The sequence below is a fragment of the Canis aureus genome, chromosome 10, assembly GCF_053574225.1.
Source record: "Canis aureus isolate CA01 chromosome 10, VMU_Caureus_v.1.0, whole genome shotgun sequence".
Lineage (NCBI taxonomy): Eukaryota > Metazoa > Chordata > Mammalia > Carnivora > Canidae > Canis > Canis aureus.
In genome coordinates this window covers 53,793,754-53,812,971 of record NC_135620.1, presented here as the reverse complement: position 1 = coordinate 53,812,971, position 19,218 = coordinate 53,793,754, and the positions used below count along the sequence as shown (strand labels likewise).

At 37.1% G+C, this 19,218-nt stretch overlaps 1 protein-coding gene across 6 annotated transcripts in view; it reads right to left on the bottom strand.

Moving 5' to 3' along the window:
- The window catches only part of LOC144322417 (phospholipid-transporting ATPase FetA-like), a 126,420-nt gene that overhangs the window by 78,357 nt on the left and 28,845 nt on the right, over positions 1-19,218 (bottom strand). For all 6 annotated transcript variants that reach the window (XM_077912436.1, XM_077912441.1, XM_077912440.1 and 3 more), the window contains one exon: positions 18,419-18,496. In XM_077912436.1, the coding sequence (XP_077768562.1) occupies positions 18,419-18,496 (78 nt within the window). The remainder of the gene's footprint in view (positions 1-18,418; positions 18,497-19,218) is intronic.

The following is a 19,218-nucleotide window of genomic DNA, read 5'->3' as shown; positions in this document are numbered from 1 at the left end:
ATGGGACTGATAACTTGATTTCTCTTTTTTCTGTCTCATTACTGTTAATGTAATATAAACAGTATTTACATTACTGTTAATGTAATGTAAATGTAACTGCATTTCTGTTAGTGTATAGAAATGCAATTGACTTCTCTGCATTGATTTTTATCCTGTGATTTTGTCAAATTCCTGTATCAGTTCTAGCAATTTTGTGGTGGCACATTTTGGTTTGCTAGAGTATCATGTTGTCTGCGAAGAGTGAAAGTTTAACTTCTTTGCTGATTTGGATGCCTTTTATTTCTTTTGTTATCTATGTTGAACAACAGTATGGAGAGTGGACATCCCTGCCATGTTCCTGACCTTAGGGGGAAAGCTCTCAGTTTCTTCCCATTGAGGATATTTGCTGTGGGTCTTTCATATATGGCTTTTTTCTCCCTTTTTCTTATGCACTTTATTTTTTATTTTTTAAATATATAGTTTATTTAAAATCAATTTGCCAACATATAGTATAATACCCAGTGCTCATCTCATCATGTGTCCTCCTTAACACCTATTACCCTATCCCTGAACCCACCTTCCCTTCTGCAACCCTTTGTTTCCCAGAGTTAGGAGTCTGTCATGGTTTGTCTTCCTCTTTAATTTATCCCCCTCTCAATTCCCCCTCTTCCTCTATGGTCCCTTTCACTATTTCTTATATTCCACAGGAGTGACATTTGTAATTGTCTTTCTCTGATTGACTTATTTCACTCAGCATAAAACCCTCCAGTTCCATCCATGTCAATGTAAATGGTAGGTATTCAACCCTTCTCCTGACTCAGTAATATTCCATTGTATATATGTACCACATCTTCTTTATCCATTCATCTATTGATGAATACTGTGGCTCCTTCTACAGTTTTGCTATTGTGGACATTGCTGCTATGAATACCGGGGTGCATGTGTCCTGTTGTTTCACTACATCTGTATCTTTGGTGTAAATATTCATATACAGCTTTTATGATAGTAATGTATGTTTCCTCTATTCCTACACAATGGAGAGCTTTTATCAAGAAAGGATGCTATATTTTGTCAAAAGCCTTTTCTGTATCTGTTGAGAAGATCATATGGTTCTTATCCTTCCTTTTTTTTTTTTTAATTTTTATTTATTTATGATAGTCACACAGAGAGAGAGAGACAGAGAGAGAGGCAGAGACACAGGCAGAGGGAGAAGCAGGCTCCATGCACCGGGAGCCCGACGTGGGATTCGATCCTGGGTCTCCAGGATCGCGCCCTGGGCCAAAGGCAGGCGCCAAACCGCTGCGCCACCCAGGGATCCCTCCTTCCTTTTATTAATGCGGTGTATCACATTGATTGATTTGTGAATGTTGAACCACTCCTGTAGCCCAGGAATAAATCTTGCTTGGTCATGGTGAATAATCCTTTTAATGTACTGTTGGATCCTATTAGCTAGTATCTTGGTAAGAATTTTTGCATCCATGTTTATCAGGGATATTGGTCACTTTTTTAGTGGGGTCTTTGGTTTTGGAGTCAAGATAATGCTGGCCTCATAGAATGAGTTTGGAAGTTTTCCTTCCATTTCTCTTTTTTGGAACAGTTTCAGAAGAATAGGTATTCATTCTTCTTTAAATGTTTGGTAGAATTCCCTTAGGAATCCATCTGGCCCTGGACTCTTGTTTGTTGGGAGATTTTTGATTACTGATTAAATTTCTTTGCTGGTTTATGGGTCTGTTCAGCTTTTCTATTTCTTCCTGTTTCCTTTTTTTTTGGTAGTTTATATGTTGCTAAGAATTTATCATTTCTTCTACACTGCCTAATTTGTTGGCATATAATTGCTCATAATATTCACTTCTATTTTATATCTTCTATGTTGGTTGTGATGTCTCTTCTTTCATTCATGATTTTATTTATTTGGGTCCTTTCTCTTTTCTTTTTGATAAGTCAGGCTAGGGGTTTATCAATCTTATTAATTCTTTCAAAGAACCAACTCCTAGTTTCATTGATATGTTCTACTATTCTTTTTATTTCTATATCATTGATTTCTGCTCTAATCTTTATTAATTCTCTTCTGCTGGATGTAGGCTTTATTTGCTGTTATTTTTTTTTAGCTCCTTTAGGGTATAAGATTAGGTTGTGTATTTGAGACTTTTCTTGTTTCTTGTGGAAGGCCTGTATTGCTATATATTTCCCTCTTAGAACTGCTTTTGCTGCATCCCAAAGCTTTCGAACAGTTGTGTTTTCATTTTCATTTGCTTCCATGTATTTTTAAAATTCTTCTTTAATTTCCTAGTTGACCCATTCATTCTTTAGTAGGTTGCTCTTTACCCTCCATGTATTTGTGATCCTTCTAAATTTTTTTTCTTGCAGTTGCTTCAAGTTTTATAGCATTGTGATCTGAAGATTATGCAGAGAGTGATCTCAATCTTTTTGTACTGGTTGAGACCTGATTTGTGACCCACTATGTGGTCTATTCTGGAGAATGTTCTATGTGCACTTGAGAAGGATGTGCATTCTGCTGCTTTAGGATGAAATGCTTTGAATATATCTGTTAAGTCCTTTGGGTCCAGTGTGTCATTCAAAGCCCTTGTTTCCTTGTTGATCTTCTGCTTAGATGATCTATTGCCATGCATGGGGTGTTAAAGTGCCCTACTATTATTATATTATTATCAATGAGTTTCTTTAATTTTATTATTAATTGGTTTATATATTTGGCTGCTCTCAAGTTAGAGGCATAAATATTTGCAATTGTTAGATCTTCTTGTTGGATAGACCCTTCAACTATAATATAGTGTTCTTCTTCATCTCTTGTTACAGTCTTTGGTTTAAAATCTAATTTGTCTCCTATAAGGTTGGCTACTCCAGCTTTCTTTTGACACTCATTAGCATGATAAATGGTTCTCCACCCCCTCACTTTCAATCTGGAAGTGTCTTTGGGCCTAAAATGAGTCTCTTGTAGGCAGCATATTGATGGGTATTTTTTTGTTGTTGTTTTTTGTTTTGTTTTGTTTTTTACCCATTCTGATACCCTATGTCTTTTAATTGGAGCATTTAGTTCATTAAACTCAGAGTAATTATTGAAAGATATGAATTTAGTGCCATTTTATTTCCTGTAAAGTCACTGTTCATGTAGATTGTCTCTGTTCCTTTCTTGTGTCTGTTACTTTTAGGCTCTCTCTTCACTTAAAGGATCCTTTTTAATATTTCTTGCAGGGTTGGTTTAGTGTTCACAAATTCTTCTAATTTTTGTTTGTCCTAGAAACTCTTTTTCACTTTTTCCATTGTGAATGACAGCCTTGCTGGCTGCATATTCTTGGCTGCGTATTTTTCCCATTCAGCAATTTGAATATATCATGCCAGTCATTTCTGGCCTGCCAGGTCTCTGTAAGACAGGTCTGTTCCCAGCGTTATGTGTCTACCCTTGTAGGTTAAGGACTTCTTGTCCTGAGCTGCTTTCAGGATTTTCTCTTCATCTTTGAAATTTGCAATCAGCACTACAAAATGTTGAGGTGTAGACCTATTTTTGTTGATTTTGAGAGGGTTCTCTGTGCCTCCTGGACTTGAATGCCTGTTTCCTTCCTCAGATTAGAGAAGTTCTAATAATTAATCTTTTGTCTGTTTTTCCCACTTCTCATCTTCTGGGACCTCTATAGTATGGATAGACATTATTTGCTGGGTCACAAAATAGTTATATATATATTTTTTAAGTAAGTTCCACACCTAGCGCAGAGCCCAATGCAGGACTTGAACTCACAACCCTGTTGTTTATGGACATTATTTATAAGTCTCCCTTCATGATCTAATAGTTTTCTTTCTCTCTTCAGTTTTCTTATTTTCTATCTTCTGTATCACTGATTCACTCTTCTAATTCGTTCATCCTCATTTTTATGGCCTCCACTTGGGACTGCATCTCAGTAACAGCATTTTTAATTTTGACCTGACTAAATTTTAGTTCTTTTATTTCTACAGTAAGGGATTCTCTAGTGTCTTCTATGTTTTCAAGCCCAGCTAGTGTCTTTATAATCATTGTTTTAAACTCTAGTTCAGGGGTACCTGTGTGGCTTAGTAGTTGAGTGTCTGCCTTTGGCTCAGGCCATGATCCCGGGGTCCTGGGATTGAGTCCTGCAGCAGGGTCCTCACAGGGAGCCTGCTTCTCCCTCTGCCTATGTCTCAGCCTCTCTCTGTCTCTCATGAATAAATAAATAAAATCTTAAAAAAAAAAACCCTCTAGATGTTCAAATACCTTACTTATATCCATATTGATTAAATCCCTGGCAGTGAGTACTACCTTCTGTTCTTTCTTTTGAAGTGAATTTCTCCATCTCATCATTTTGTCCAGAAAAGTAGAAAGATAAAAAACAATAATAACAACAGAAAATAAAACAAAAAACAAACAAAAATACTAGACCCTGAGTGTGTTTTGGTCTGCTTGTTAAAAGAAATTAGATCCCAAAATAAGAAAGTAAAACTTACATATATATAAAAATAAAATACAATTAAAGAAAACAAAAAATAAAAAGAATATAACGTATATATAAAATAAAATTTAAAAATAATTTAAAAAGAACCGAATAAATAGGAAAATAACTGAAAAATAATGCTGCAAGACTAAAGAATAAAAATACAAAGGATGCCATATACTATTTTATCCAAAAGCTGAGGTTTTGCAGCCCTCTGTGATGAGTAAACTTGGTACTATCTAGTTGTTTGTGCTGATCTTCTCATGGAGGAGCCTGTTGCCCTTATTCACCTTATTCTCAGGTGGAATTGCCTTATTGGAAATGTGTCTCTCTTGCACAGAGGCTAGGCTTAGTGTAAGCAGCTCTGGATTCCACTAGTTCACTATGTAGCCTGTTTTGCTCTTTTGCTCCTCTCAGCACCAATGGGCAGGGTGAACATGGAAGTGTCCCACTTTCTAGCCCTGAGCTGGAAGTTCGCACCCTCCATTCTTCAGTGAGCCCTCACAGAAAAGCAATTAATCACTTTTGTCTCCCTGGTTTCCATCAGAACTCTGTGTTCACCTGACCTGTGACTTAATGTTTTGATCTCAGGCACACGACCGAATTTCAAAACTCCAAATTTCATGGATTCCTTTGGTGCAGACTTGTGCTGTTCCTCTGGGGGGAGGAAGGAGGATCTCACTACCCTCTGCCTTATGCTGGATCCTTCCCAGGAAGGAAAGTGAAGTGGGGTAGAATCTCAGGTGTGACAGCATGGTCTCAGGATCCCCAGATCACAAGAAGTTGGGGGGTACCTAGTGGAACAGAGTGCCCAGACATAGGAGTGGGGAAGCCATCTGAAAACAGTAAGTCTAGGTGCCAGCTTTCTGCTCTATGTTGCCATAAACTGGGAACTGCTGCATAGTCATGCACCCACTTTCCTGGGAAGGATCTAGCATAAGGCAAAGGTAGTGAGACCCTCCTTCCTGTCCCTGGAGGAACATCCCTCACTGAAGGAGACTTGTAAAATTCTCAATTTTGCACTCCACTGCTTGTAATACTTCGTAGTAGCCTCTGTAAGCAGGCTCCATTCTCTCCACCATATCCTCAGCTATATCACCGCTGATTCAAGTCTCCACACTTCCTACCTTCTAAAAGGTGGCCACTTTTCTGCTTATAGACTTACAGCATTTCTTTTCTAGATCTGTGATTGGTTTTCAGGTGTTCAGAATGATTTGGTAACTAGCTGTATTCAAGGGATGAGACAAATTTAGAGTCCCCTTACTCCTCGGTTATCTTAACTCCTCTCCATTTTTTTTTTTTAAGAGAGAAAGGGAGGACAGAAAAGGGGAGGAAGAACCCTAAGCAGGCTCTACACCCAGAATGGAGCCCAATGTGGGGCTTAATCTCATGACCCCGAGATCATGACCTGAGCTGATATCAAGAGTCAGATGCTTAACCAACTAGCCACTCAGGTGCCCCTAAATCATGTAACTTTTTTTTTTTTTAAGATTTTATTGATTTATTCATGAGAGACACAGAGAGAGAGAGGCAGAGACACAGACAGAGGGAGAAGCAGGCTCCACGCAGGGAGCCCGATGTGAGACTTGATCCTGGGTCTCCAGGATCATGCCCTGGGGCCGAGGTGGCACTAAACATCTGAGCCACCTGGGCTGCCCTAAATCATGTAACTTTTAATACAGGATAGCAAGTCTTGTTTAAAGACTTCTTGGCTCTTTTGTTTATTTTCTCTTCTAGATCAACTTCAGAATAATTCTATCCAGTTCCGTTGAGATTGGGGTTTTGATGAGAGATAAAGACAGAAAATTGTATTCACTAGAATTCTGGGGATGAGTGAAAGTAGGTTATTAGATGAGGCAGAACTATGTCCCATGAGAGAAATAGTCAGCTCTGGGAAACTACATCGCATTTTATTTGAATTCCTGTTAGTTAACACTTAGTGCTGTATCAGTTTCAGGTATACAATATAGTGATTAAACAATTCCATATATTCCGCTAATGCTCATCACCAATTTTACCCATCCCGTACCTACCATCTCTCTTGTAACCATCAGTTTGTTCTCTATAGTTAAGAGTCTGTTGCTTGGTTTCTTTTATCTCTTTTTCCCCTTGCTTATTTGTTTCTTAAATTCCATATGAGTGAAATCATATGGTATTTGTTTATCTCTGATTTATTTTGCTTAGCATATCTGGCCTCCATCCATGTCACTGCAAATGGCAAAGATTTCATTGCTTTTTATGGCTGAATAACATTCCATTGTATATGTATACCACATCTTCTTTATCTATTCATTCATCAGTGGACTCTTGGGCTGCTTCCATACCTTGGCTATTGTAAATAATGCTACTATAAACAAAGGGGTGCATGTATCCCTTTAGATTGGTGTTTTGTATACTTTGGGTTAATATCCAGTAGTGCAATTGCTGGATCATAGACTAGTTCTATTGTTTTTGAATGAGCCCTGTTTAATGCAGGGCTTGAACTCACGACCCTGAGATTGACACCTGAGCTGAGATCAATAGTTGGACTCTTAACCTACTGAGCCACTAAGGTGCTCCAGGGTAGTTCTGTTTTTAACTTTAAGGAATCTTCATAATGTTTTCTAGAGTGACTGGACCAGTCTGCATTCCTCCTAACAGTGTACAAGGATTCCTTTTTCTCCACGTCCTCGCCAACACCTATTGTTTGGATCACAGACTTTTGAAAAATTGCTGAGGAGATTTTACGGCAATGATAAGGCAGGGACTTTTATGGTTTGTCATGTAATCTCCTCTGCTCTTCTGGCCATCAGCAAAATTTACTAAACATCATGATGTCATAACATGAGTAAATTTCTTACAGAAAATACCTATGTGGCCAAAGTCTGCACATTGGGCAATACAAAAATAGAGAATTATGAGGAAGTTTAGGGATTTGCACAAATTATAGGAAAAGTGAAACGGGGATGTCCAGTTACTTTTACCCCAGGATTTGAGAGATTATAAAGATTAAGTAGGAAGGAGCTGACATTTTTGCACTACTAGTCCCCCACTTAGTGACATATTATAAATCCCTGTGAGGAAGATAGACAGTTGTTGGCGTACCTCTGGGAAGCCATTCTTTTTTTTTTTTTTTCTTAAAGATCTTATTAATTTATTCATGAGAGACACACAAGAGAGAGGCAGAGACATAGGCAGAGGGAGAAGCAGGCTCCATGCAGGGAGCCTGATGTGGAACTTGATCCCGGGACTTCAGGATTGCGCCCTGACAAAGGCAGGCACTCAACTGTTGAGCCACCCAAGTGTCCCTGGGAAGCTATTCTTTTGTGCATTATGATCATGTCTGTATAGTTATGTTGCTAGCAATACATATGAGTCTTCCTTGGGCTAGGTTTCCCATCCAGCTATGCATCTTGTAGTATGTTCTACTGAACTAGTGCATTTCTTTCTTAAGGTTTCATTCTAGTGATTACTAGGATTACATGAATAAAGATGGGCAGAGTTGAAAAGGAACTGATAGAATCTTTTGTTGTGCATTGTTTTGACTAGTTAGTAGCTTATTTACAACCTTGTGATACAAGAGCTTCAGCTAACCATTGTGGCATAGGTTACCCAAAGAAGTGGAAGATGTATGGCTCAGATAATTTAGTCACATCTAGGATTTAGAACTGCTAGTTGGCCCTTGCTATTTGTGCAGGGTCTTTTTTAGGGTCCCAGTAGCTGTCTGATTAGGGCAGAGTATCAGGGCAGTGTTGGTGTTTCTACCAGTGTTAAGGTTATTCAATCCCTGAGTAGGCTAATCTACTATGTTCATACTCAATCAGTTTAGGCAATGATAAGTGAAATCAGTCTCCCCCATGCCATTTGCCCCTCTAATCATACCCAACAGATCAGCATAGCCTCTCCATTTATTAAAAATATTATTTTAAAACTCTTCATAAAGTTCTAATATTTTCTTATTGAATCTTACATTTCTTATCAAATTTAATCCTAGTTTTTACTGCTTATTTTTTAATTTACAAAGGTCTAACAGGTTTTTCCAGCAATTTATCTGGGTGTAGCAGACTAGTCTCTCTAAGCCCCCCAGCCCCAAAGATGTACATGGAGTCCAGGCTCTGTACAGCAACTTAATACAAACCTCCCTGTTTGAGAGTAAAGTAAAGCAGGTAGATCCCAAAGTTCAGAGCCTGAGTTCATGGAGACAGACTGAGACTCCAAAGTAGGGACAGGAGTAATCTTCATCTAGTTCTGGCTCTTTGATATTAGATCTTCCGTGAAAGAGAAAGGAGAAAAGAAAGTAGGATTTCCAACAGGAAAGGAAGAGGAATTGAGGGCTACAAAGTCAGACTTCTGAAGATGTCTCTAAAAAGGGAAAAAACAAGAATGACAAGAAAAGTGGTTAAAATGTCAGTTGGCACAATCATCTAGGAGAAGAAACTCAAAGTTTGAGGGAGACAGAAGACAAGTGTAAGGAAAGAAAGTAGCCAGTCATGTTTGAGATAATAAAGGCAGGTAGACAGATTCCAGACTGGATAATAAAAGATTAATTCAAGATTCACCAAAACAACAATGACAACAACACCGATTTGCTAGGGCTTGTGACTATCATTGAAAAAAGATTGGGATGACTAAGTGTTTTCCCCATTACTTGTTAATTCTGGGTTTATTTCTGTTTGGCTGAGACAAGAGTGACAAAATGTAAATTATGGATGAGAAGTTAGAACTATGGAAGACTAGAAATTAGTTTAGACAAGGAGAGTCTAAAAGATAGTCTAGTTGAAGAGGTCCGGACTATGGAATTCAAGGTCACAAACACTAGTTCAGACTCAGGTGACTAGAAAATGCATCCATCTTTGGTAACTAAGGGTTGAATCTACAGCTTATTGAGTAAAGGCCTGGTTTCAAAGGGATCTGTGTTGAGATCAGAACTGGACTGTGGGTGGTAAAATAATTGAACTGAAAGTGCCAGACATCTTGGTGAAGCAAGGCAACTTGGTATTATAAAATGTGCAATGGACCTAGAGTTTAAAACTATGGTAGCCTCCAACAGTGGTTAACATGAGCAACTGAGCAGGTTGCTAGGGTTCAAATCTCAGTCCTCCACTTACCAGTTATGTAGCCTTGAGGAAGTTACTTAACCTAAGACTCATTTTCTTCATCTGTAAAATTGAAGTGATAATAATACCTACTCATAAGGTTTTTGTGAAGATTAATAAATTAAGGCATACAAAGCATTATTTTATTTTATTTTATTTTATTTTATTTTTTATTTATTTTCTTTTTTCAAAGCATCATTTTAGACCAACTGTTGACATAAAAATTGCTCAGAAAATTCTGGCTATTCTAGATTGGGCTTTGTGACTAAATTGTTAAGTGATTTAGAGCAAGTCACTTTCTGTTTCTGGGCTTTAGTTTCCTCATGTATAAAATGGGGTTGTAAAATGTATTTAATATGCTAATGTAAGGGTTAAATGAGACGTTAATTAGAGTGCCTATATAATTTCTGACACATCAAAAATGCTCACTAACTGATATTTTTTGTCCTTTATCTTATACTATGTCAAAGAGAGTCCATAACCATCACTGATGGTTTATGCCCAATGGATTTTGAACTTCAAGCTATCTCCTGTGGATATACAAAGCTGATCTAGTCAGTAGAGAAGGAAGGGTACAAAAACCACAGTCTGGGGAGAGGAACTCTACTCAATCTCTTGGTGGCATGGTAGTAGAAAGGAAGTGTCAAAATAGAAGAAGCCTCTGTCTAATAGTGTTCTTAGCATTTTGATTCAAATACCAGGGTGAAAAAACTTAGTTCTTATTCAATCTTGATATAATCCAATCTCAGGTTTTAAGGGTTAAAACTACAGAAGATTGGAGATTAGCCTAGACAACAAATAGCAGAAACTAAAAAGGAAAATGAGCTCTGTAGGAGGGAACTAGAGAAAAAGGCACACTGAAAAATAAGTAACCAGGAAGAAGGTGGAGGAAGGGAGAAAAAGGGAGGAAGGCCAGTTGGTCAGGTGGCAATCAGGCTTAGAAAGATCTCAGCAAATATCTCCTTGCTCACAGTGGGAACTCAATCACAAATGGAATTTTCCAGCTAAGAAAAAAAAGCAGTAAGATGATTTTTAGGAGTGCAAGTTTCTAGTAGATTCTCCAGGCCCTCTCTCCTTATACCATCAGACTCCCAAATAGAAACTCAATCATGACCCCTTGTTGTCATTCTAGATCAACAGGCCTACCTGATTTCACCCAAGTCACCTAATTTATGTGACTAAAATTTTCCCATCTCTAAAAAGTGAGGATAGTTGACAGAGGAAGGATAATTGGCCAATTTCTGGTCAGATTAGTCAGCATCAGTTTGCTTTACGAATATTGTAATTTCTTAGATTCCAAATGATCACAATTTATCCTTTTGTAGTCAAATAGTATAATCTAAAACATGATAGCTACGGGTAAATTTAGCTAACCATATGACTTCCAGTCTTGGGTACACATAAAAAAAACTTCTATTTCCTCTCCTCAGACTACATCTCTGAAATATCTGGTGTTTAGCCAACAGATGATATCTCCATCTAAGGAATGGTAAGTAGAATAGCTAAATGACATAGAAGAGAGTCACCATAAGAAAGGTCAGGGCCTGTAGTCCTACAGAATAAACAGTAACTCATTTGTTTTCTCATCACCACTTCATTATATTTCAGGTTCAGTCTATTCACTGCTATGTCTCATGGTTTACATTTAGCTCTTTTATCATATTTATTTATAACATCATCTTCTCCCTCTAAACAAAGAACTGCTTAAAGGTAGAGATCCTATCTTTCTTTCTTTCTTTCTTTCTTTCTTTTTTTTTTTTTCTTTAAATCTCTGTATCCCATTACTTAGATTAGGCCTTGGAGGGCAGCCCCGGTGGCACAGCGGTTTGGCGCCGCCTGGGGTGTGATCCTGGAGACCCGGGATCGAGTCCCACATCGGGCTCCCTGCATGAAGCCTGCTTCTCCCTCTGTCTGTGTCTCTGCCCCTCTCCTCTCTCTGTGCCTATGAATAAATAAATAAAATCTTAAAAAAAAAAAGATTAGGCCTTGGATTTAATAAAGATTCATCAAATGAACAAGCACACAAGTAAATGTTTAAAAACATGTTTTGTTAAATTGTGCTCAGATTTCTGTCTAAACCTCTCCAATGGAGGATAATCACCTCCTCCTTGTGGGAGTATCTACACAATCCCAGAACAGCTGGGCTGAAAGAGAAACCTCAGCTAATTCTTTGTTGATATTTCTATGCTCAGGTCAGCAAACAGGAGGATATTCAGCATGGTTGAAGAGGATGGTTAGAGTGCAGTGTCAAAAAGGACCTAGAGATTTATTCATTCCATAACAGGAAGCCTGTATTTCCTAAATAAGTCATGGGAATAAAAAGCACAGCATCAGGAATATAGTCAATAATATTGTAATAGCAATGTATCAGGATAGATGCAGGCTACACTTGTAAATGTAGCATAATGTATAAACATGTCCAATCACTATGTTGTATACCTGACATTAATGTAACATTATGCATCAGCTATACTCAAAAAGAAAGAAGGAAAAAAGTTAAAAAAAAAAAAAAAGAGGTAAAACTCTTGAGGACATGAAAAGCAAGGAAAAATAAAGAACAGTTTCGCACTGGAGGAGGCAGAAGAGATAACAGTAATACATGTTACTGGAAGGTATAGTGTGCCTGAAAGGAAGAAGAGACATTATGAGGGAGGTTGGTAAAATTTAAATGGGGGTGAGGTCAGGGGTATAAGAGTCTATAAATTGTATGATGGTTTTCTAGTAATGCTGATTTCCTAACGTGGAGGGTTATATGGTAGTTAAAGTAGCAAAATGTCCTCGATGTGGAGAAATACACACTCAAGTATTTAGGGGTGGTAAGACATCATGGATGCAACTTGTTCTCAAAAGGCTCAGAAAATGGAGCACCTAGGTGGCTCAATCAGTTAAGCATCTGCCTTTGGCTCAGGTCATGATCCTGGGGTTCTGGAATCCAGCCCCACCTTGGGCTTCCTGCTCAGCTTCTCTCTCTCCCTCTGCCCCTTCCCCCTACTCCAGCTTTCTCTCACTCACTCACTCAAATAAATAAATTCTTTTAAAAAGGTTCAGAAAATAAGTAATTATTATACATAGTTATATAATAATGTTACATATAAATATAATATATGTGGTATGTATACTCACACAGATGGAGCAAATGTGGTAAGATATTAGCAATTAGGAATCTGGATGAGAAGATTCTGGATATACTTTGCACTATACTTACAATTTTTTTGAAAGTTTAAAAATAAAATCAAATTTATTTTTAATTAAGAAAAAAAAGAATCTGGAGAGGAAGCTCACCAAAGTCTGGAATGTCATGAGAAGTTCAGTTCTTGAGCTACTACAGCTTTTCTGTTACCTCTGCCTCTGCCCATCCCCTCCATACCTTCACTAACTTTCCTATCCAAGTTGAACAGAAACAAGACTAGAATTGCTCAAAGGGTAATCAAAATAGTAATAAAGAAAATAAAATAGCAATAAAACAAATGGAAAATCAAAATTGTAATAAAAGCAAACAAAACAAAACAAAACACCCACCAAATTCTAATTTAATAACAGAGTGCCATAGAAGATTGGTCAGTTGGCACAGTTCAGAACATGATCAAAACTAAAGAGGGGGGGGGCACCTGAGTAGTTTGGTCAGTTAGGGGTCTAATTCTTGATTTCAGCTCAAGTCATGACCTCAGGGTCAGAGAGATGGAGCCCAGCATCAGGCTCCATGCTCAGCAGAGAATCTGCTTGAAATTCTCTCTCTCCTCTCTTTCTCTCTGCTCCTCTACCTTACCCCCCACTCATGCTCTCTCAAATTCTAAAATAAATAAATTAAAAAAAAAAAAAAAAAACAAAGTGTTGGGATGCGTGGGTGGCTTTGAGCGCTGAGCATCTGCCTTTGCCTCAGGGTGTGATCCCAGAGTCCCAGGATCAAGTCCCACATCGGGCTCCCTACATGGAGCCTGCTTCTCCCTCTGCCTAGGTCTCTGCCTCTGTGTGTGTGTGTGTGTGTGTGTGTGTGTGTCTCATGAATAAATAAATAAAATCATTTAAAACAACAACAACAAGTGTTGCAGAAGGGGAGGTGGGGGAATGGGGGTAACTGGGTGATGGGCACTAAGGAAGGCACATGATGAGATGAACACTGGGTGTTGTACTATATGTTAGCAAATTGAATTTAAATAAAATATTTTGAAAATTAAAAAAAAAACACCCAAAACAAAACTAAAGGCCCTTCCCACTATTCCTGTTGGAGATCTTTGGTTTCTTTCTTCTCCTATCAAGGGAGATGCTGACAGGAATATTATTCATATCGCTCCACATAGATATAAATTGGGTGGTGGGCTTTGCCATTCTGACATCATTTGGAAAGTGGAACCATGATTTTTTTTTTTTTATCAATGTGGTAAAGGTAAAATTAATCATGTTTGATTGAACTGCTAGATATCATTTTCAGGGCTTCCCAATCATAAAACCTTTCTTGGGATAGGAGAGGAGAGGTTGGGAAGCTTACAATAAAGGCTATCAGTTAGAAACAAAATGCTAGTTGCACAAAGCTGGATCTAATAGTAAATCATGGTGATGCTAAAGAAGCAACTTCACTCTAAGAGATTCAAAATTTAATTCCCTTTGGGGTTGCCAGATTTAGCAAATAAAAATACAAAAATAAAGCATGTCCCAAATATTTACATAGGACATATTTACACTTAAAAATTATTATTTATTGAGATTCAAATTTAATTGGGAATCATGTATTTTATCTTTTTACCCTGCTCCTGTTACTGAGGTCAGGAAAAGTTCCTACAAATTCACTTGTTGCTTTAAATTTTCTAAAGAAACATAATTCTAGGGCAGCCCGGGTGGCTCAGCAGTTTAGGGCCGCCTTCAGCCTGGGCCCGATCCTAGAGACCCAGGATCGAATCCCATATCGGGCTCCCTGCATGGAGCGTGCTTCTCCCTCTGACTGTGTCTCTGCCTCTCTCTCTCTGGGTCTCACATGAATAAATAAATAAAATCTTAAAAAAAAAAAAAAAAAGAAACAGAATTCTAGAAACTAACTCTAAAAACTTTAGATGTCTTTTTTATTCTAAATAACTTTATTGAGATGTACATACCACATAATTCACTTATTTAAAATAAAATGTACAATCAATGGTTTGTAGTATGTTCACAGTTATGTAACATGTACGTCTACTTTTTTGTGTTTAAAAGTGGTATTGTATAGGATTCTATTACTAAAGCTCTGATTAATTTTCTGCTCTAAATGCCATAATATCTATGCCCCTCCTCCTTCACATTTTTTCCTTTTTTTCTTTTTCTGCCCTTTCCTTTTAGTTTCTCCAACTTCTTTCCCTTTGTGATTATACTATCTTCTTTAATGATTTTTTAAATAATCCAAAATAATACATAAATATATTTTAACTGTAAAAGATCTAAAATCAGAAATATAAAGAGAAACTAAGTTTCCTTTCCTCTCTTTCTCCATTTCCCAAGGAGAGCACCATTAACAGATTGCTGTATATCCTTTGCATCTCTTCCTTTTCAGGGTATTTATATATATAAATGTATACATACTTACTTTCCAGAACAGAGGGAAATCTGTAGGCACTGTGCTAGGCAAACAATTTAGTAGAATTATACAAGATATATCCCAAACAGCAAAGCAACAATTCAAAATAGGATATAAATAAGACTTAAAATGAATTGTAGAGACCTAAGAGAATTGAAATGATATGTTCACAAAAAAGCTTATACATTAATGGCTATAGCAGTATTATTTGTAATAGCCGCAACATGGAAACAACCCAAATGTCTATCAACTGGTAAATGGATAAATTGTGGTATATACATATATTGGAATGGTATTCAGCCTTACAAAGGAATGGAGTACTGATACATGCTACAACATGAGCCTTGAAAATATCAAGTGAAAGAAGCCACTCACAAAAACCCAGATATTATATGATTCTATTTATGTTGTGTCCAGCATAGGCAATTCGATAAAGATAGAAAATAAATTAGTGGTTACTAGGGGCAGGGGAAGGCAGGAATTGGGAGTGACTGCTAATAGGTATGAGGTTTCTTATTGGGGTGATGAAAATGTTCTAAAATTAAATCATGGTCATAGTGGTACAATTCTGTTCATTATTTAAAAAAATCATTAAATTGTATTCTTTAAAAGGGTAATTTTATGGCATGTAAATTATACCTCAATAAGGTTATTATTTTTTTATTTTTGAAAAGATTTATTTACTTGAGAGAAAGAGAGAATGAACAGTGGGGAGGGGCAAAGGGAGAGAGGGAAAGAGGGAGGAAGGGAGAGAAAGAGAAAGAGAGGCAGATTCCTTGTTGAGCACGAAGCCCAATGCAGGGCTCAATCCCAGGACCCAGAGATCATAACCTGAACCAAAGGCAGATGCTTAACTGACTGAGCCACCTGGGCGTCCCAAGGCTATTATTTTTTAAAACTGCAAAGGCCAAGCACTGTAAGAATTCAAGATGGAAAGATAATGAGGGGGATGGGGCAGGGAAAGTCAGTGGCTGGAATTGCTGGAGAAGGCTTCATGGAAAAAAACTTGGACTAAACCTAGAAAAATAAATATAGGTCCAATATAAATATAGGAGACAGGCATGTAGGTAGGAAGATGCACCTAATGAAAAGTTTGCATTGATATTAGACAAGTTTATGACAGTACAGAGGTAAGAAGAGTCTAAAGGAGGCAGGAAACAAGACTATAAAGTCAGGGTTTTAATGTTAGGCTTATGACCTTAAAATGATTAGTAGCTGACAAGGAATCCCAGAAAGATTTTGAGCAGAGAAGAATACAATAAAATTGGAATTTCAGAAGGTTTATATGACAGATTTATAGAGGAACAGATTACAGATATAACGACTTGAAAGATTGCTGTAATAATAGTCAACACTTCAAAATGATGACAGCCTGAACTAAGAAAGTGGTGAAAAATAGAAAGGAAAGGGTAGATAAGCAAGATACTAGAACCAGTCTATATTCACTTTAAGGTACTGTAAGTTTTCCAAACAGAATAGGCTGATAGCCTAGATAAGGGCAGAAGCCAAATTACTGGGTTTGCCACTCTTATTTTGTTGACTAAAGTCAAAAGGCCAACATCTTGGATGAACCAGTATTAATTGCTCACTGCTCAAAACAGCACAAGCAATAACTCTACCGTAGTTGGTAGGCCAAGCTTACTCAAAGGGGTGCAGGCCAGGAAAAGTGTTTTCAATTATGTTTCACTGGCAAAACTTTGGACTTTTGAAATAACTTCAGAAATAATTTTATCAATGTTCAAGTTCTTAATTACCTTCCTGAACAACAATAACAACAAAAGCATCAAAGCTCCTATTAACTATTTTTTATATAAACTACTGTACCAGGTACTGTCCTAAGTGCTTTACAAATATTGCTTCATTTAATCCTCACAACATACTTATGAGGTAGCATTATTGTTAGACTGGTTGCATAGATGAGAAACTATAGCATAGAAAAATTAAGAGATTTGCCCAAGATAATGTAGTAAGTGGCAGAGCTAGGATTCAAACCTAAACAGTATGGCTCCCGAGTCCATGTCCTTAACCACTACGCCCCTCATATGATTTTTACTTCATCGCATTTATTGTAGATATAATTTGATATTTTTCTGTGCTATTACTTGATGTGCTATCACTTAAAGGCTGTCTTTCACTAAACCTTAATTTCCACAAGAATAGGGATTCTGTTGAGTTTTGTTGCCATTATATTGCCAGCGTGTAGCACAGTAGCTCACATTCATTTGGTGATCAATAAATATTTGTTGAATAAGTATATCAGTCTTTATTGATGATTGCCACATTTTTCTTCTGCCTTGAATTTACTACTGCCTAGAGTGTCTGCTCTTCCAGATTTTATGTTCATAAGAAGATACAGGAGAAACTGGTCAGTTAACTTGTTTTCCCTAGCCTTCTTTCCTTTAGCAGTTCTGAAAGTTGGAAAGGACTCTCTGGTTTTTTCCTTCAGTTGGGATGGTCCCTGACTTCTTCTTCCTAGAACTAATGCCTGTACCTTTGGGATGGAATTCTTTCTGGAACTAGGGCTTGTGCTCTTGAAATGAGTTCCCTCCAGGAATCAGAAAATTGCATAATGGCATAAAAAAGGTTTAATATGACCCAAAATCAGTGACCTAATTTCATTTTCTACACCTTCTTCATTCCTCAAAAGGAAGCCTAAATATAGAACTACATTCTGGCTTGCTTTTTCAAAGTTTTATGTTAGAAATTTTTTTTTTTTTTATGTCAGGCAGTTCTAAATATAGAACTACATTCTGGCTTCCTTTTTGAAAACTTCATGTCAGAAAAAATTTCTTTTTCTTTTCTTTTTTTGAATTTCTTTTTCTTATATCAGGCTTGGGTGTGATTACCCCAGCTCCCTAAGTACTTGCATTCACCACAGGAGAGCATGGAAGTGGTATAGAAATCCTAGCACCATAGTCAGATCTATTTGCTCTAGGCACAAAGAGGCTGCAAAGGATAACCTTACCCATTTCAGCAACCTCTTTTCAAAATGACCACTTCTTTTTAGCAGAAGGCAGTTGTGAAGGATGGGGAGAGGAAAAGGAACACAGACCTTTCTGGTGAGCTTCCAAATAAAAGTACAAAATAAAATGAAAATAGAAATAGAAGTACAAAAGGTAAAAGACTGGAACTACTCAAATAGAATTTTCAGATAACCAAACAGTAGGGCTTGTACTTTGTAAGTACAAAGTATTTACTTCTGCAAAATATATTCCCTTTCCTGGTAAGTTGTTTGGTAGATTGGTGGTTTGACTGATAGATTGGCCAGTCTTTTTATCTGTCATATGCACACTCACATGCACACACATTTGCTTTTTAGAGGCAATAATGACATACAGACTTAGATATTTACTGAGTTCACCCACCTTCATTTTGTCTGTCCTCACTTTTGCTTTCAAATAGAGACATTGCAGAATAGTACCAATTATAATTCCATGGAATTTCTGTAAAGGAAATAAAAATATTCAGAATCAGAATTTCTCATTCCAATACCATTTCACTTAAATATGTGCTTAAGAAACTTGGAACTTGTTCTCTGAAATCCAAAATAATCTACCTCTAAGACATATATGCTAAATTTTAGAATTCATTTCATACGTGTTCATCAGAAAGTTATAATTTCAAAGCTTGGCAAACAGATTCCACTTTCTGGCAATCAAATCTAGGCTAATAACTACACTTTGTCAGAAAAATCTGTAACAGATCGTTGGAAACAGGCAAAAGAATTATTGGGTGGTCTCTTAGTGCACCACTTCTGGATTTCTGCCTTTGATTAATTTTCTGTTTATTTAAGTATCTTATAATTCTGTAGGCAGAGATTAATTTATAGATTTTAATCCCATGGGGATAAAAATATTTTATGTCTGGTGAAAAAGATAACCTCAAAGACTATGACTTAGGCACTACAGGACTTCAATTAGTTTTATGTATGATTCAGAAATCTTTCTTAACCTTTTTTTATAAAACTGCCTGTAAATACTTACCTCTTACATTTTCATTTGAATTGGTCTTAACATCTTACTGATTACCTCATTAATAAGTGAGTTCAATAAAATATTTGACACCTGCTCATTGTATTTATATGAGTCATGTTTTTCAACCTTTTGAAAATTATACTTTATCAAACCCCATGAGTTTGATACACAGGAAAACTCTTCTCTTTATC